The sequence below is a fragment of the Podarcis cretensis genome, assembly GCF_951804945.1.
Source record: "Podarcis cretensis genome assembly, chromosome: 12".
In the NCBI taxonomy this organism is placed as follows: Eukaryota; Metazoa; Chordata; class Lepidosauria; order Squamata; family Lacertidae; genus Podarcis; species Podarcis cretensis.
Window position 1 is genome coordinate 38,559,652 of NC_137181.1, and position 20,512 is coordinate 38,580,163.

Here is a 20,512-nt window from a genome sequence, read left to right on the forward strand (position 1 = left end):
AGTAACCAGTTGATGGACATCTGCGTGCATGACTCATCTCCCAGTTCTTGGACTAATGCCCAAATTGCAAATGACATTAAACGTGTGCTTACATTTAACTGGGAGCTGTGCTTCTGCTCACTCCAATGTCTCCTTCCATTGTACCATCTGTTTCTACTCCATCCACTATAGTTCCCCGCTGGCCCTGGCAGCACCTTCCTTCTCTCCCTCCAGGTTCTTCTCACCCTGCAATGCATTTTCCTCCCTCTGCCCCAGCTCACCATTTAACAGCCACATCTCCTCTACTTCGATCCCAGCCCCTCTTCTCTCTCTCTCTCTCTCGCACACACATACCGGTACACACACACTGCACAGGGGAGAGCAATGACCATAGATGTAGTCTAGAGAACAAGAATGGCTCATACTGTCTGGAAGAATGCATGAAATTAGGCAGGTTTCGGAACAGGTCATTCCCAGTGCTACTGGGAGATGCAAAGGATTTTTCTCGGGATATTTTGCATGTCCCTTTTTTTTTTACACACTTTACACTTAAAGGTAAATGGACCCCTGACCATTAGGTCCAGTCGTGGCCGACTCTGGGGTTGCGGTGCTCGTCTCGCTTTATTGGCCGAGGGAGCCGGCGTACAGCTTCCGGGTCATGTGGCCAGCATGACTAAGCCTTTTCTGGCAAACCAGAGCAGTGCACAGAAATGCCGTTTACCTTCCCGCCAGAGCGGTACCTATTTATCTACTTGCACTTTGAGGTGCTTTCGAACTGCTAGGTTGGCAGGAGCAGGGACCGAGCAACGGGAGCTCACCCTGTAGCGGGGAATCAAACCGCCGACCTTCTGATCAGCAAGTCCTAGGCTCTGTGGTTTAACCCACAGCACCACCCTTGTCCCTACTTTACACTTACGTATCACTAATTCTAGCGGTAATCAAGCAGGTCTGTAGGAATCACATCTAATGAAGCTGGCGAAGCTGTGGGAGAAAAGGAAACTGAAGATTTTGAGACCATGTAATAGTATTCCACGTGAGTCTCAGGAAACAAGATTCATTCTTCTGTGAACAGCTTTTGCACAGCCAGTGCCATTAGTAGACTATCAGGGTAGGATTGAGGAGCCACATTGCTTCCTGGTTGACCTTGGTTCAGTTACTGTCTCTCAACCTAACCTACCTCCTAGGGTTATTGTGAGGATGAGATCGGTGGGATTAACTATATATAATGCTTTGGACTACAGTGGCACCTTGGGTTACAGACGCTTCAGGTTACAGACTCCGCTAACCTAGAAATAGTACCTCGGGTTAAGAACTTTGCTTCAAGGTGAGAACAGAAATCGTGTGGCGGCAGTGGGAGGCCCCATTAGCTAAAGTGGTACCTCAGGTTAAGAACAGTTTCAGGTTAAGAATGGACCTCCAGAACGAATTAAGTTCTTAACCCAAGGTACCACTGTACTTGGAGAAAAAGTGGGATATAAATTCAGTTAACAGCAGCAGTAGTACAACCAAACTTACAGAGCTAGGTCAGGATCTATAAATTTCTGAATGATGTGGTTAGGACAATTTGTCTTGAACTTTTTATTTCCATTCTTAACTGTTAATAAAATGTTGTGAGCATGGATTATAATAGACTCACTTCAGAATTCCCCCATGAGTTTCCTGTACAAGAAGCACTTACATTCAAGTCTATTATTTGTTCTTTAATGTCTGCATTAGGGAAGCATAATACGACTGCACTAATTGTGAGATCAGAAGTGCAGAGTGAGTACAAGCGAATTGCAGAAGAATTTATGCAGCACACACTACAGCGCAGTAATTAGATTTCTTTATATTATGCAGCCTGTGCTTTTTAATTTACTTTGTACATGACGGTTTCCTTTTGTTAAGCAAGCTTCGGCTAAAATAAATGGAAGAGCTTCAGGCTTTCAAATGGAAGGCAAATATTTTAGGAAAACGTGGTAGCAAAACATTACTGGGATGTTCTAGCTCAGACCTGCTTTTGCGGTTCTGAACTACTTGAACCACACACACCTTGCAGTTCTTCGTTTTTTTACTGTGCACCTACCCAAGGCAGTTCATTTCCCGTTTATACTGATTTCTGATTACCCATTACTGTCACACACACACACACACACACACACACACACACACGGCATGCTTCTTTTCAGCCTCTGTGTTAATCAGGTTTATGGAAATCATGTTTGGAAAGGATTGCCCAGTACATTTCATTTTTGTTTGAACTACACAGTGTTATTTGGTCAGAGGGTGCATTTTTATTCTTCTTATTTGTCTCCTAGAATTAAAGCAATGCCTTTTAACAGAGAGAGGAATGTGGAAGCTGTAATATGTCTCAACAAGCACCACCCATAAGTCTCCTCTAAAATCATGAGAGTTAACGAGTCAAAGCACTGTGGCACATCAGTTGATCTGGCTGGAGAAAAGACTATGCAATTTTACATTGCTGCCTAAATGGGTGATGCTAGAAATCTATAAAGGAGTAGGGTGTGGTGATTTACACATGCTTTCTTTAAAAAATGAAAAGGTACCCCAATCTGTAGAGCACAACATCTTTGACTTAGGGCTTATCCACCCATGCTTTCTAGGTCTGCACTTTCCCAGTCTGTGTCCAAAAACTTACTTTCTTTTGTTGCTTTCTCCAGGAAAACCTGCTCTTTAGCGCCAAATTGGAACAAACAGCAATTTGAGTTTTCTGCAGATTGCTAAGAACATTAAAGAGCAGATTTCCATGGGGAGTGCATGGGGGGGTGGAGAAGCTCACTTGGACATGGGAAGAGTGCAGAACTGTGCTTAGGAAGCTCGGATTAGTTTGGATGATACTAAATGAGCAAAATATGCAATGAAGCCTTTATCTTCTTAAGCATGCTGATGAAGAGCTCGGATTTCGTAAATGCAATGAGACATTGCTAACCAAAGTCACCTATGTCTGAGAGTACTAAACAGTATTGAACTGAGCCAACATAGTATTGAACCCTCATTACAACCGCTGCTCAGAGGTGACTTTGCCTGTGTTTCCTGTTTGACTGCTAAATTCTAATACTATACTAGGAGTGATCTTAGCAACCAGTTTTCCGGTCCTAAACTGTTTAGGAGCTTTGGTGCTAATTATGAGCCCTTTGATTTAGGGCTTTGATTAAGAAACAGATCTCGAGTCAGTGAAGCTGGCGTAATAACAGAGTTACTGGTACATGGTCCCCAAAATCTGCTTCCCATCAAACTCTAGCTGCAGTATTTTGTATCAGCAGATACCTTTCGGAAGCCCTCCTGTTCCAGGAATGTGTGATTTAGCACATACACTTAAGCTGTGACCAGTACTCCTCTGACCTCAGTTTCTACCTGGCTCTCTAGGAGCAACGCTGGGTCCAGGAGGACTCCCAGCATGCAAACCTGATTCTTCCGGCGTACTGCAACCCCGTCTGTAACTCCTGCTTTTGCTGCTTTCCCCCAGGAAAACCTGAACTTTACCGCTGAATTGAATCAAACATCAATTTGGGTTTCCTCCAGATTGCTCTGATTGGCCGTGTTGGTCTGCCATAGTCAAAACAAAATAAAAAAATTCCTTCCAGTAGCACCTTAAAGAACAACTAAGTTAGTTCTTGGTATGAGCTTTCGTGTGCATGCAATTGTATGCATTCTTCAGGTATCTGAAGAAGTGTGCATGCACACGAAAGCTCATACCAAGAACTAACTCAGTGTATTCTTGTTTTAGGTGATTTTTTCCTACACCTGTTTGCCAATAGAGTTTTTCACTCCATACTTGTAGAAGGGTTGTTTTGAGTATAGAATGTTGATCATTGTATGGCTGATTTCTCGTGAGTTGAGTTCCCTCCTTTTTTTCTCTTTTAGCTCCTGTTTGTTTGTAGCGTGCTGAATACAGCAGCCCAGTTTCTTTTCTCCAAGTTGAATGCATTTCATTATATTTGCAAATTGCTAGTGAATAAACCTGCTGTACATTTAGGTAAGATTGAGTGTAAGAGCTATTCAGGTCAGGGTTTTCCAAGGCTGTGCATTGCTTTTCTCAGTCAGTTATAGGAACAGGATTGGATCACCTCATTTACCCTTGACTAGTGGGAGAAGTGAACATGTTCCCAGTGACAGAGATGATAAAATGACATGTGTCAGGCACAATTGAGTGAGCGAAAGCAGTGGTTTGGATTTTGCTAAAGGTTAATAAGTTTTCAGGGAACATATCAATTTCCCTTAGGCAAATAGACTCTAAGGTATGCTTAAACAAATTCTAACTTACGCTCTAATTCTCAGGATGATTCTGTACAGATTCTGTACATCTGAATGTGAACATTGGGAGAGAAGTTGTGTTCAGTTTGGAATACTTTTCAGGAATTCTTCCTTTTGAATTCAAACCACATTTCATACAGTAAATAAGAGCAAAGTTTACTAAATGTAATCGTTTTATTCCATATAATATTTTGAGATTTTGTGAAATCCTAATCACAAGATTAAGCAGGAATTTTTATATCATCTTACGATAAGCTCAGAGCCCATTAGGGTGCAGATTCCTCATATCTTCCTGTGGGATTAGCAGACGGCAAACACAATATAATTTGTTCATAAACTTATTTTATTAAATTAACTTGTATATTAAAATGAATTAATAGAATAAGATATATTATAATTCTGATTTTTGCATTAAAAACTATTAGCAGCATGTATATGCTATAGAGACTGGTTGCTCTTAGCTGTGAAAAATCAGCCGTGCTTGACAATGAATTATGAAAATATTTTCATAGCATTTCTTGCTCAGTGGTTTGTCAATTTCAATTGTCACAAAGTTCATACTTTTGGAGGGAAGGTTAGCACAATAATTTCAAAGTGTTACGGAGTTTGATTTTCCTCTTTCTGTCCTATGGTTGAGTGGTGCCAAATGTTTGGAGGCTAACGTGTTTGGCACGAAAAACGAAGCTTTGGTATGAAAACAAGGGGGAGAAGATCTCTATTCATGCAAGCTCATTGTTCACTGCCCCAGTTGGCTACTACTTGGGTGCATCTTTGTCTTTCTACAAATGATGTCCTGCACATAGCCAATCAGATTTGACCACATTGCTGTGTCACTGTAACAACAAAGATGCATTGGGAAAAAATATGACCTAAAGTACCGGCTGTTCAGGACTGGAAGTACACTCGTCGTGAAGTTCTGCTGCTACCTAAACACAAGTTACTGGAGAAGCGTCACTGCCAGGATTTGAGATATGAGAGCACTTTTGCTATGCACATACTCCCCACCCCAAAAGGAAAACCCACTTTAGAAGTACAAAACATCCACAAACCTTCCCCTGTTCAATTTGTTTCATGTAAGCCAGTGATGGCCAAACTTGGCCCTCCAGCTGTTTGGGGACTACAACTCCCATGATCCCTAGCTAACAGGACCAGTGGTCAGAGATGATGGGAATTTTAGTCCCAAAACATCTGGAGGGCTGAGTTTGGCCATCACTGATGTATGCTGTTCTGCCTGATATTTTATGTGGCCAGACAATTACCAAACAAAATAAAGAAAGGATCTAATTTAGGGAATACAATATTAAGATATAACCAAAAAGCAGGGGAAACTATTATGCAACAAACCAGAAGAGGAAGTTGAGGGAAGTTGTAGTGGGGAGGGGGTTATTTGGTTTTGTGTTTATATTTGAGATGATGATAATAATAATAATAATAATAATAATAATAATAATAATAATAATAAACTTTATTTATATCCCGCCCTTCCCAGCCGAAGCCGGGCTCAGGGCGGCTAACAACAATAAAACAGTACAAATGTACAGCACAAACAACACTCTAAAATCATTCATTATAAAATTAATTAGATGCTATTGTGATGAAGATAAACATGTAAAAATCAATAAAAACTATTTAAAAAAAGAAGAAGTACAAAACTCCCATGAACCTTCCTCTGTTCAATTTGTTTCATGTAAGCTCTTCTGCCTGATATTTTATGTAGTCAGATATGTAGACTTTTTACAATTTGAGATAGCGCTCTTCAGAAAACATTGCTACAGTAAGGTGGAGTGTGGTTGTTTGAATAAATGCTCATACTTTATTTAAACCAAGGGTTGCCAAATGAGGCCCATAGCCACATTTGCAAAGCAGAGAAATTGCTGTGGGCACCCACACCCTGCAACCAGCCACAGGCAGCAACCTATTTTATCAGCTACAGCAGATTGTTTCTTTCAGTTCTATTTTCTGCAGTGGGAGGGGACCCTCCGGGTGCCAGGGACAGCAGCACATTCCTGCAGTGCAAGGGGGTTGGGCTAGATGATCCTCAGGGTCCCTTCCAACTTTACAATTCTATAATAAATAAATAAAAATAAAAATTTATTTATATCCCACCCTCCCCAGCCGAAGCCGGGCTCAGAGCGGCTAACAACAATAAAATGATACACATTCTAAAATCATTTCATTATAAAATTAACTCCAATCAGATTAATGGCAACCAATTGGGCTAGAGTTCTGTGAGGATTGCCAAAGGAGGGAGTCAGGCGGTGCCTTGGCCAAAGACCTGGAGGAACAGCTCTGTCTTGCAGGCCCTGCGGAAAGATGTCAAATCCCGCAGGGCCCTAGTCTCTTGTGACAGAGCGTTCCACCAGATTGGAGCCACAGCCGAAAAAGGCCTGGCTCTGGTTGAGGCCAGCCTAACCTCTCTGTGGCCTGGGACCTTCAAGATGTAAGTTCCTCTGTGGGACATACCAGGAGAGGCGGTCCCGTAGGTACAAGGGTCCTAGGCCGTATAGGAATCTATTATGTATATAGGGCATAAATAATACACTGGGAGGGGATCATTGCCCACACTAAATAAATACTGTTTCTGGGAAGTTCTAGAAAATAGAAACAGAATCAAATAGGGTGGTCCTGAATCGAAGTGTCGCATCGTTGAGTCCTCCCAGTTCCTCCCTTTTCCATTTTCCATTCCATTCCCCCAGGATCTGGTCAGTATTCTATCGCCACTGGGCATGCTGAGTCCTCTTTTGGATATTTTGGAGTTTCCTCCATTTCTTTGGTTCCCACCACCACCACCATTTATTTTTGTACTTCTGCAAACCTTTGTGTTTCCCCAAGTCTGCTGGTACTTGCCGCTTTCGAATGGGTGGTGCGTTTTGGCTACCCAAGCAACAGCATGAACATCAGAAATAGACGGAGTGATGAAAAAAGCCTCTTAGTGTGCATGGATGTTTGCCAAGGTCCTCGGCCACTGACAGGCTTGAATCTCAGGCATTCCAGGAGCTGGGCTGGAGTCAAGACCCTGAGCAGCTGCATCCTTGTGGAAAGCCATTGGACTCCTTGGACTCAAGTCATTTTACTGGCTCTTTGCCTTGCTGCATCCCAATCCATGATGATTTGTGCCCTGTCCTATCCCTGTATAAATTTCCCCTTCCTGCTAGCCGACTTTTGACAGCAAAGCATTTTACTGTATTCAGGTCACGATAATTTCCTCACTTCACCCTGCCTATTTTGCCAGGTTCCTCAGCTCTAATAACTCTCTCATTCCCTTTCTTCGCTCTCCATACTTGCCTGAACCACATTTTTGCTCTCTGGTCCATGGTTTCTCCTTTTCCCTTGGTCAGGTTACCATATCGTTTATTCCATTTTTAAATTGTCCTTCTGCCAAGGTTCTCAGATGGCCCAGAAACTGGCTTGCTGAAAAGCAACTATCTTCCCAAAATCAAGATCCTACTTCTCCCTCCCTCAAAGACTTTGGCTCCACCAGGGCATGATAAGAAGATTCTTGTCCCGCCGTTCTTCAAGCCCGCCTGGGACCAAAAGATTCCAGGGGGAGCAAGATATATCAGCAGAAGTAATAACGTTATTGGGCCTATAGGCTGTTCAAGTAGTGATTTTATATTCCCTCTATAATTATTAATTATAGCGTTCTCCATTTTGTACTCCAGTGGGATGCAGCTTGACTTTTTCCAAGGATGTTTCAAGAATGTTCCTTTCATCTGATGTTATTTACCCTTTGGAAAAGTTTGAACACCTTTCTGAAACGATACTTCAAATACTAGTAATCAAACAAACAAAGAGTAGCAAATGCATACCCCAAACAATCTTCAGACATAATAGCAACTCTCTCTCTCTCTCTCTCTCTCTCTCTCTCTCTCTCTCTCTCTCTGGTGATTTAAGATAGTAAAATGTATGCATACATGAGAGAGCCTAACACAAACAAAAGGATTAAAGCAGTTGCCATTTTTAATGTATTGCACTGATTCTCCCGATAAGACTGGGATAGTAAACACCAGTAATTGGTAAGTGGTTCAGTACACAGCGTAAAGCAAACAATTCACCTATGATTTAATTGTTCAGAATATAATTGCCTTTCAAAGCAAATGCCACTGTATGCTAATTCAGAGCATTTTGAAGTGGATGGGAAATAATAAGCAGGTATCTATGGACATCTCTGTGCTTTTTTTTTTTTTTTGGTTTCCTTTAGTACTTTATCTGAAACCATTCCACGCACATACACATAGTAATCAGGACTGTGCGTATGCTGGTGTTTGCAGTGCTAAACATCATGAGGTGTGAAGGTGAACAGTTGGAGACACATGGTGAATGCATGCCAATGAGCGGCAGACCAGCAATGTTAAAATTAGACAGCTTCAACAAGGATGCATATGCATGCCCATACATTCATCATCATCATCATCATCATCATCAATTTATTGTTTATACCCCTCCCACCTGGCTGGGTTTTCCCAGCCACTCTGGGCGGCTCCCAACAGAATATTAAAAATATAATAAAACATCAAACATTAAAAACTTCCCTAAACAGGGCTGCCTTCAGATGTCTTCTAAAAGTCAGATAGTTGTTTAATTTCCTTGACATCTGATGGGAGGGTGTTCCACAGGGCGGGCGCCACTACCGAGAAGGCCCTCTGCATGGTTCCCTGTAACCTCACTTCTCTCAGTGAGGGAACCGCCAAATGCCCTCAGAGCTGGACCTCAGTGTCAGGGCTGGACGATGGGGGTAGAGATGCTCCTTCAGGTATACTGGGCCAAGGCCGTTTAGGACTTTAAAGGTCAGCACCAACACTTTGAATCGTGATCGGAAACGTACTGGGAGCCAATGTAGGTCTTTCAAGACCGGTGTTATGTGGTCTCGGCAGCCACTCCCAGTCACCAGTCTAACTGCCACATTCTGGATTAGTTGTAGTTTCCGAGTCACCTTCAAAGGTAGCCCCACGCAGAGAGCATTGCAGTAGTCCAAGCGTGTGTCATTTACATACCACTTGCACTCAGCATTCACACATGCTGCACGTTTATCAACCCTTTTAGCCTATTCGTGCTTACTCTGAAGTAAGTTCAGGTTCCAAGTAAGAGGGTGTCAGATGCCACCATTTGTCTGATGTGTTTATTACTACTGAGCATTGTGGTATCGCCTACTCTTGGCATCAATGGCAGCGATATGGAGCAGTTTTCTGCGCTGCTCTTCATTCTAAGCATTCTCAAGGCTGCTTACAATAATAAAAGTAATATATCACAACAGGATGGTAACAGAATTAAGTTGTGTCATTTGTCACTATTCCCATCTTAGTATCAGCTATGTATGCGCAGTTCTGTTTTTTGCTTTACAGAAAGTTTATTTGTGTCGCAGTTGCAAATCTTCACAAACGTAGCTTTCCAATAGTCTTGATTTTCTGTTGCAGCAGAATATGAAAATACAGATAAAACTCTTCCAGCCATTTGCTCATCAAACCAGCCCTTTTTTTTATTAGTTTCCCACATGTTTACTTTAATATGAATGTGAGAGTCTCATAAAATTCCGTCTTCCTTTTAATGCTCATTAGCTTAAAAAGGCAACCTCTTTCAGCTTCATAATAACATTGTACTTGGCTTGTTTCCTGAAGTAAGATTGCAAATGAAAGTGTGGATCAAGCAGGAGTACTGCAACGGAAAACAAGTGTTTTACTTCTACAATGTGTCAGCGCATTTGTCTTTACATACCGGTACTGGATTATCTAGTTACTATGATCAAAGCTGATGTTAATAAGATAATTTAATAAGCATCCAATGCCACAGACTTGGGTTCTGGCCATCCGTCCTTACTTTGAAGGTTAGATGCAACAAACAGTATTAAACATTGTTGTGAAACAGCTTATTTGTATAGAAAGAAGCCATAATGATAAACGTAAGATCAGTTGAATGAACAGTAGCAACACCAGATGCAATCAAGCTTGCAGTGTATAGCATTTAGAATTATTGATGAAATATGGTTAACTCTGCATTTATTTTAAGTATATCCATTTTGCAAATTAATGATACATCCCAATATTAGGGAAACGGAATTATGTTAGACACTGGCTATAAGAAATGTAGAAAGCCTCAGCCAGAGCGGTCTAGTGTTAAAGTGATTGTTTTGAGAGTTAAGTGGTTGGAGAATTGTGTGGAGGAGTAGATGATAAATGTATCTATATATTGCTAGAGTTTATTGCCTCAAATGCATAGTCTCATTTTTAAAAGCACACTGCAGTTAATCACTTGCACGGCATACCCACTGTGTATGTAGGTATATATAATGCACAAATACGTGTGAGCTCAGGAAATGTGCTTGGATTTTTCATTACCATAAGTAGCATAGGAATAGAAAACATCAGATTGTTTTAATTAACCTGCATATTGTTTCTAGATTAATGATACAGTCTACTCGGTCATTGTATTTATCATTATAATGATACACGTTGCAAAAGCAGCCTATAGGATGCCATAGCAGAAATAAATGGCCACCTTTGCTGAAGCAAAGTAAACTGGGTGCTTATGCATGAATGTAAATGTGAGCAGCTACAGAAGTTTAAATGTTCTTCCAGTCCACGTTCAGTGGCCTCTCCCACCTTCCCCCTGATGTCTATGACCTTGGGTTCATGGACAGGATGTGGTCATCAAAACAAGGCATGCTCCTATAGGTACAATACTGTAGGTATTGGTATTTTGCCTGTGACTTCCTTTCTGCTCCATATATGTCGACTCACATATTCCGAATAATAACAGAGTCAATAGGTAAAATAAAGTGTTTGGTGTTTGTCTACAAAGGTAGTTGTACTTCACAGGTATATCGTGGAGTATGCCCTGGTTAAAAAACCCCCAAACGATTTCAGGATTTGTGGCCCACAGGGAACCCTCACAAGAACCTGCATCATTACATTGTGAGAAGGGGCACTGCTACTACCTGCTGTGTATTGGAGGGTTGTTCAGCCAGTATACAGTTTTCTCTATTTTGCAGGGTAGTTTCTCTGTATCCATGGGGCTTCATGCTCTCCACCCTGTTCCTTTCCTTGGACACATGGGGGAAATGGACGGAGGAGGTGTAGGTTTCATACTCTGACGCACGGGATCCTCTCCCAGTTAAATTTCTTATTACAGGGAACCAGGCAGAGGGCCTTCTTGGTAGTGGCACCCGCCCTGTGGAACGCCCTCCCACCAAATGTCAAAGAGAACAACAACTACCAGACTTTTAGAAGACATCTGAAGGCAGCCCTGTTTAGGGAAGCTTTTAATGTTTGATGCATTAGTGTATTTGAATATTTTGTTGAATGCCGCCCAGAGTGGCTGGGGAAGCCGAGCCAGATGGGCGGGGTATAAATAATAATAATAATACTTATTATTATTATCTGTGTTGTCCTTGCAGCTCCAGTTGCAGCAGTGGATTTACAGTCCCCTGTGGATGTTTGCATTGGTTTGCATCTGTGACTGGGTTACCTACACAACTCCTATGAAATGACAAATATTGCGGGGAGGGGATATCATATATTACGCTAAATTCAATGGTAACGTCTAGTACTCTTCAGTTCTGTATAGGAGTTACATGCCAAATGGTCCACTGAGCTTTTGGTTGACTGCTTTTTTCTTTTGTCACTATTTTAGATGCCGAAGAGTATCAGCCCCCAATATGGAAATCATACCGTGAGTATCAGAAACTGGAATTTGGGGGTGGGAGGAGGGCAGGGGACCTAACATGGGAGACTTTGGAAGGGCATTGTGTATGATTTGAGGAACCTAAAGGAAATGAGCATTGATAAGAGGAACCATGGGAGCAGATGCTTAAGTTCCAAGTCAAATTTATCTTTTTAAAATAACAATTTTAGTAAGGTTAAAAGCTATCTAGAGAAGGCGTGGAAGAATCATCAGTGGGGTTTAAGAGACTAGAAAGGCATCTGTAAGGGATTTCTAAGTATAAGGTTGCTTGCCTTGTGGCATGAAATTAGAATAGAGCAACAATCTTATATACACTTACCTGAGAATAAGTCCCATTGCATCCAGGTCGACATTTGTAGGATTGCATTGCACATGGTTGCTGGGATTTCTTCTTGCTCCACATTTGCTAACCACCTGCCAAAGCCAAGAAACATCAGTTTTGGAATAGCTGCTTTGAAATGGGTGGGGTGACCTGTCTAAGCCACTGCCATTACGTAGGTGCTTATTAACTGGACATAAAAGTCAGAGAAACAGAAATGGAACCAACAGATGCGACAAAGAGTGTGTTGATTGACTAAAGGTGCAGCACAAAATCCCTGGCGCAGGAGTGCAGGCAGAGAAAAAAAAGAGAGATTTACTCCAAGGGCAGGTCCTGGCATGATTCTAAGAACAGCCCTTAAAATCTCGTTTTATTGTTCTTGCTAACACAACAGTCTGTCATTAGAGACTTAGGAGATCACATGGTGTATATGTTTTAATTATATGTACTGCTGAAACAGAAAAAAGATGCTGCCAATCTGTTGTCAAGAATTTATTGTGTGTGTGTAAGCCTCATTCATTTTACCATGTGGCAAGGCAAAAACTGCAGCGGACCTTCATGTTTTTCTTAACTTTGGTTGTAGTTGGACCATTAATTCAAGACAAGTTTCTGGGAACCTGGTTGTTGTTTTCCTCCCACTTCCAAAGGAATATTGAATAGGATGTCAATCATATATTTAGTGCTGGAGAAAGCCACATTCAAAATGAAGAATTTGAAAGCATGGAATATACAGGATAAGTTTTCAAAGACTGAATCCAGATGCCATGCCTGTCAGCTTTAGAGCTTGTTGGATTTGCCTCTAATCTACAAATACTATTGTCACCCACACATGCTACCCTTGAGCCCTAGTTCAGATGCCATGTTGTTTTTACGTTATTTCTCATGTACAGTGACATTGCAAACACAGGTTGTTGGGCTGGAGACCAGTCTGAGAGCGGACTGAGACTATATGGTAAAGCGCCATTGGTCTCTAATTGGGAACTCTGGCAGCTAGACACAACTGTCTTAGGCTCTGAGCCACTGTTTCTACTGGGCTGCTATCTGCTGTGATGGTTGTTGTTGTTTTATGTTGCTCTTCCTCCAAAGGAACCCAGGACAGCAAACATTGTTGTTGTTTAGTTGTTTAGTCGTGTCTGACTCTTTGTGACCCCATGGACCAGAGCACGCCAGGCATTCCTGTCTTCCACTGCCTCCCGGAGTTTTGCCAAATTCATGTTGGTCGCTTCTATAACACTGTACAACCATCTCGTCTTCTGTCGTCCCCTTCTCCTTGTGCCCTCAATCTTACCCAACAGCTTACCCACAAACCTCAGCTTCAGGATTTGTCCTTCCAGTGAGCAGTCAGGGCTGATTTCCTTAAGAATGGATAGGTTTGATCTTTTTGCAGTCTATGGGACTCTCAAGAGTCTCCTCCAGCACCACAATTCAAAAGCTAATACAGCAAACATAACAAAAAGTACAGTTAAAACATATAAAATCAGTTAGACACCAACAATGCTGTTAGCCGCAATGAGTTACAGAGACTTACCCTTCCATAATTGTCAGGTGATCCAGAAGACGAATCAGTTGCATTTCACCTCATTAGAGATGGCTCAGTTCCCTGAGACTCACTTTGTAATAGTTCTTTCTGAATGTTATCTGGGGGCTCACAGAAATCACAACCATTCAGTATGCCTTTCTCCTTCCCTTTCCTTGAAACTAACCTTCCAGAAGCAACAGATAGGGGGAGAGGCATGAAGGAAAGGGTTGCTTTTTAAAAAAACTTAAATTAGATGCAAAGCTTTATCCACAAGGAGTTCCTAGCTGAAATACCATGCAGAATTGTAGAATCGTAAAAGTTGGAAGGGACCATGGAGGTCTTCTAGTCCAAGCCTTTGCTTCATGCAAGATCTGCAGTGAAGGATGCAATTATGGCATTCTTGGTGGACAGCTGCGCAACCTCTGCACAGAAAGAGCCCACCACTTTGCAAGTGTTGCTCGGACAATCAGCTGTTACCATTAAGAAGTTAATTTTAACGTTTCCCTGAAATCTGCTTCCATGCAATATTCACTCAGTAGTTCTAGTTCTGACCACCCTCCAAAGACTTATTCATTCATTCATTCATTCATTCATTCATTCATTCATTCACTCTCTACCTTTTCCCTTGGCAGGGACTCAAGGCAGCTTGCAGATAAAATAAGAACAGCTAAAACAACCCCTAGGTTTTTAAAAAATTAAGCACTACACATATCTCTATCTCTATATATAGCTATCTATACACACACACACACACACACACACACACACACACACACGTTCTATTAAAAGCATACAATCACAACGAAAACAGTACAGCAACAGCCCCCTCATTAAAACAGTCAATTTCGAAAAGCCTGTTGGAACAGGAAAATATTCATCTGCCAGTGAAAAGACAAGAAGGGGGCCAGTCTAGCTTCTCCAGGAATGGAGTTCTAAAGTCTGGGAGCAGCTGCCGAGGAGGCCTTCTCCCATGTCCCTACCAAGCGTGCCTATATGGGCGGTGGGACCAAGAGAAGAGCTTCCCTAAAGAACTCATAGCCCAGGCAGCTTTGTATGAGGAAATGCAATCCTTCAATTAGCCATATGGGAGTAACAGAGAACCAGCCAGCTTTTGGCACTTGAGATGTACCTTTCTAGGGCCCGCCTTATTTCTTTAATTTTAGTAGTGCTTTGCACTATTTTTAATGTTGTGTTTTAATGGTTGTAACCTGCCCTGGGACCTCAGGGTAGGTAATGAATTGCAACAACACAACAGCAACAACAACAGCAGCAGCAGCAGCAACAACAACAACAACAACAACAACAACAACAACAACAACAACCATTTATGCATAACAGCCTTTCAGGTATTTGAATGCCATCATGTCTCCCCATAATCTGTTCTTTCCAGGCTAAACGTCCCCAGATCTTTGAACTGTTCCACCTAAGATTTAGTTCCTCCATCCTGGTTGCCCTTCTCTGAGCCCATCCCACTTTGTCTATGTTCTTCCTAGTGCGATTGGTGCCCAGAATTGGGCTCAGTACTCCAGATGTGGCTTGACTAATGCAAATAGAGTGGAACTATTGTTTTCCATGATCTGGGCATCGTGCTTCTGCTAACGTAGCCTGAGGTTGCATTAGTTTGTTTAGCAGGCACATTGCACTGCTGGCTTGTGATGTTGTGTGCTGGTGCCAAGACAGGTCTCTCTCACCCTATACTAGTGCCATTAGAGATTTTGTGCCTACATGCAGGACTTCTGCCAAGTCTCCAAATGCCTTGGAAAGTGATGAAACTGGTAAGCTACATTTTCAGGATTCTCTGCACTGAGCTTCTTCTCAGTAGGGCATCTGTGTTGCACATTTCTTACATTGCTCTGCGTGACGGTCATGGCCCATCAATCTTCTGACACCATGTGTTGTATTCTGCCATTTATATAGGAACTCACTACAAGCTGAGCTAGTGGTAGAACAAAATTGATTTTTGAAGTGGCTTGAGAGCCTGCATAAGGTAGTAACAAACTTCTCCGGTCATACCTCAGAGCCAGCTCTCCAGAAGTTGCCCCCTGCATCATAACTGTTTCTCGTAAAGGGACCACAGGCCAGATATTTAGTTGGCCATGCATACAATTTACCAAGGAGCAACCCTCTTTTTTGCATCTCCCCTTCCTTGGGTGTTGTTGCCATTCAAGCTAAAGGGGAATTGATTCAGTTTGTGATGTCCTGAGATTATGGTGCCCCTAGCCATAATGTGAAGTCATTCATTGTTTCTGTAGTGACAGGTGGTCATTTCCAAACTCAGCAACATCCCTGCTCCAGTCTGAGCAACTTGGCTCTTATCGAATGACCAAGCTGGTATCAGGCTGCCTCTACCAGCTTGCTAGATTTCCTTTCTTTAAAGCAACTGCTGTCACGTGAATGGGTATAGCATGTTGTTCACTGCATGTTTGTGTCAGTGCGCCCTATCAGAGGCTTGCTACACATTGAACATGCATTATAAAAGGGAGTTTAGAATGGTGACAAAAGATGCGCATAGCCCTTCCCTGTTCTGTGGCTCTTTGTGAAGGGCCTTTTCCCCATTGGGATTCAAATCACTTGAACCCCATTGGTGTGTGAAAATTCACTGCCAGGACAATTTGGAGCAGAGGAATGATGAGCAAGGGAAGAGTAACACATTCCCTTTCACTTGCTTTACTGCTCCAAATCTTATTCTCCGAAAACTGTGTTTTTTAAAATGACATCTGGGTTCTTCTGTACACGTATTTGTGTGCAATGAATTGTTTGGCCCTCAGGCTAGCCAAAAGACTTGACTGCAGCGTACAGCAATAACACACCTCATGCTGATCATTTCCTGTTTTTGACTCACTTAATTAGGGATGTGCAAGCTCCCTCCAGTTCGATTCATAATTGGCTCGGTTTTTCAAAGCATTCTCAGAAAACACCTGGAGAAAGTTCAGGGTTTTCTCAAGAGTTAGTTCTTGGGAATAGTGCTTGGGAGAATTAAACCTGCTGTTGCTGTTCCCCTCTTCTCAAACTGGGAAACGTGTGGCGTTGTGGTCTCAACCACTGAGCCTGTTTGTGCTTGCTGATCAGAAGGTCGGTGGTTTGAACCCACAGAGCTCCCGTTGCTCTGTCCCAGCTTCTGCCAACCTAGCAATTTGAAAGCATATCAGCGCAAATAGATAAATAGGTATCACTGTGGTAGGAAGGTAAACAGCGTTTCTGTGCACTCTGTTTTCCATCACGGTGTTCCATGGTGCCAGAAGTGGTTTAGTCATGCTGGCCACATGGTCCAGAAAATTGTCTGCAGACAGACGACTGCTCTCTTGGCCTGAAAAGTGAGATGAGTGCCATAACCCCATAGTCACCTTTGACTGGACTTAACTGTCCAGAGGTCCTTTGCCTTTTACCTCTTCTCAAACATACCTTGAAAGGAAAGCTGTGGTTGCACTGAAGGCTGGTGACAGTGTTCATTTCATCCTACCATTCCCAGACTTTCAACAGCAGTGGAGCATCCTGCAGTCCATTGAACCAAGTGAAATTGTACAACTACCAGGTTTCCCAGCAACAATGGCTGCTTTAAAATTAAGCCTTCGCTGCCATTAGGCTTTCCCAATGCTATCCTCTTACCTGCGCAAGTTCAGGTGATGCCACACCAAGCCCATTGTAAGCCATGCCTGAAATTCGGGAGTGATTTATGCTCTGCTTATACTTAGCTGGGGAATAAGAACCTCCAGCTTGGCTATTCTGCACCACCACCACACCAGTTATGAAATTCAATGCAATTACTAGAAAATTGACCTTTTCCACTTGTAACTAAACCCTACAGCTCACTTCTATTTCATTGTGCTATGGTTTGCTGCTTAAGGGCATGTGCTTATGAGCTTGAAATCTCTAGTTCAAATCATGATTCATACAGTCATTAGATGCCAGACTTGCAATACAGTGTTAGTGAAACACTTCAGGAATTTAATGGGGAAACATATAAATGCTAAGCATGCATCTGTCTCTGTTGCCATGATGCTGACCACAAACATTTGTAAGTTTTAGTCTGCTCCTACTGAATCAGAAGTTGACTACAAATATGGTAATATGCTTGTATACAGAATGCCCACATTTGAAATAAATTGTAGACTTGTCTGGGCTGCAGAGAAAGCTACCCCTTTTCTCACTTGTATATTCCCTGAAGACCTGCTTCTTCCATAATGCTTAAAAATCTTTGCTGACTAAAGTAATTTTCTAATGTATTTCATTTACTTGCCTTATTACTGACCAGCTCACTTACTGACATAAGATCGTTAGAGCAGAAGCTGTAAATAGCTCTGGGAGAGCAAGGGGGGAAAGAGCTGAAAAGTGAGCGAAGGATGTAGGGAGAAGAATACAGGGTTGTAAAAGTATTAAACAGCTTTTAGAATACATGTCTTGTTATCACTATAGGCAACTAGTATGTATTAGTAGTACAATACGGTAATAGAATATACTATTGTACGCCTGTCCGCACCGATATTCCTTATTCTGTATGTGTATTAGAATACTGATGGAACTAAGCTGAAAAAGGGGTTGCTGGGGTGTGTGTCTCTGTCTTTTTCTTTTTTAAAGTACAGGACATGTATATTTTAATACATTTTACTTCCTTTAGTTTTACCTGCTTCCTACATGTTAGGTCCGTATAGTAAAACCTATGGTTTTCCCAGTAGTGATGTATGGAAGTGAGAGCTGGACCATAAAGAAGGCTGATCGCCAAAGAATTGATGCTTTTGAATTATGGTGCTGGAGGAGACTCTTGAGAGTCCCATGGACTGCAAGAAGACCAAACCTATCCATTCTTAAGGAAATCAGCCCTCAGGGACAGATCGTGAAGCTGAGGCTCCAATACTTTGGCCACCTCATGAGAAGAGAAGACTCCCTGGAAAAGACCCTGATGTTGGGAAAGATGGAGGGCACAAGAAGAAGGGGATGACAGAGGACAAGATGGGTGGACAGTGTTCTCGAAGCTACCAGGATGAGTTTCACTAAACTGCGGGAGGCAGTGGAAGACAGGAATGCCTGGCGTGCTCTGGTCCACGGGGTCATGAAGAGTCGGACACGACTGAACGACTAAACAACAACAACAAATATGTTAGGAACATAGGAAGCTGCTTTATACTGAGTCCGATCATCGGTCCATGTAGTCCAATAATGTCTTCTCTGGCTGGCAGTGGCCCTGCAGGGTTTCAGGCAGTGGACATTTCCAGCCCTAACTGGACATGATGGGAATTGAATGAAGAACCTTCTCTATGTATGCAAAGCAGATGCTCTACCCCCCGAACTACCCGGTCCTTCCACTGTTTTTATTTAAGTTTTACCTGCAGCCAAGCATTTTTGTCTCAAGTGGTGAACTGCCGACTGGAAAGAAAGCAAAAGAATGTGGCAAGGCAGGGCCTTCAAAGAGACTTGCATAGGGCAACGTACAGCTGCTACTTCTCAGGGAGCAGATGTTTATTTTGTGCGTCCCGCTGTGTGGCCCATTGCAGTCTCTGCACAAACTGGTTTCGCAGGATTTTGTGGCACTTCAAAGCCATATCGCGGGAAATTTCGCAGAAGTAGAGTCACATCCATTTGCAAGAGTACATTCGGGCAATGTTGTGGGTACTAGTTGGATAGTGCCCATTACAAATAAATGAAAAGTGTCCATATATGAAATTGTATAGACCAGAAGCAGCCTCATCTAATCAATTTAACATCACCTTCGAATTCCACAGAATTAGGTGGAATAGCTACAGTTAGGAAGACTAGGCAAACTTGACTCCCAGCAGTAAGCTATAGCCTTTTTGATTAACCATTATGCTTTTTAGGATTATCAGAGATAGGTCAGTGCTAATGCAACAGGAATGGCACCTCACTTCTTTCTTCAGGTTTCACCAGCCACGTTCTCCCTGCACCTGGGCTTGCAAACAATACACAAGTACATACACACCTAAGACTCAGTTGGATTAGTAAAAAAACAGTGTTTTGAATGTGTTATAAACATGCAACACCAGACGGCGCTAGAGAGCAAAAAACATCTCTATGCGATTTTCCATAGCGTTTTTTTCTTTGTGTGTAGATCCACCCCAGTCATTAATATGAACCCTGCCATGGGCATTTAAAGGCAACGCCACATGATGTGGTGTGTTCAGCACAGCGGAAGCCTTGCAAGCCAACACCTCACAAGTTTCCGCTATGGCAAGCAGAAGTCTACATATAAAATTTTGGTCAATAGATTTGTTGGAATGGATGGTGCTAGTACCAATAGCGAATCTAAAATGTGTAGCAATTTTTAAAGATAGGCTTATGTTTCTCTAACTAATTTCCATGTTTCCATGTGTAGAAAAGATGTGCATAAAAACAGAAATCACCCCCATTTGGGGAAACTCATTTGTCATATTGTTGTCACATGCATGGCTATTTTCACTTGAGGAGCAGCCTCACGGGAAGAACTTCTGCCAGTTTTATGTAAAAGTAGCTGTACAGAGCACTGATTGACTAGACGCAGGTGGCGCTGTGGTCTAAATCACTGAGCCTCTTGGGCTTGCCAATCAGAAGGTTGGCGGTTCGAATCTGCATGGCGGGGTGAGCTCCCATTCCTCTGTCCCAGCTCCTGCCAACCCAGCAGTTTGAAAGCATGCCAGTGCAAATAGATAAATAGGTACCGCTGTGGCAGGAAGATAAACAGCGTTTCCATGCACTCTGCCTTCCGTTACAGTGTTCCATTGTGCCAGAAGCAGTTTAGTCATGCTGGCCATATGACCCGGAAAGCTGTCTATGGA

General features: G+C 42.4%; 1 protein-coding gene across 2 annotated transcripts in view; it reads left to right on the top strand.

The window, feature by feature from the left end:
* Positions 1-20,512, top strand: part of CHN2 (chimerin 2) — a 139,657-nt gene that overhangs the window by 36,058 nt on the left and 83,087 nt on the right. The window contains exon 2 of one of the 2 annotated variants that reach the window (XM_079948053.1): positions 11,860-11,898. In XM_079948053.1, coding sequence (XP_079804179.1) covers positions 11,860-11,898 — 39 coding nt within the window. Of the gene's footprint in view, positions 1-11,859; positions 11,899-18,993; positions 19,353-20,512 lie in introns of those variants that run through there. The other variant, XM_079948054.1, reaches the window with a different exon arrangement.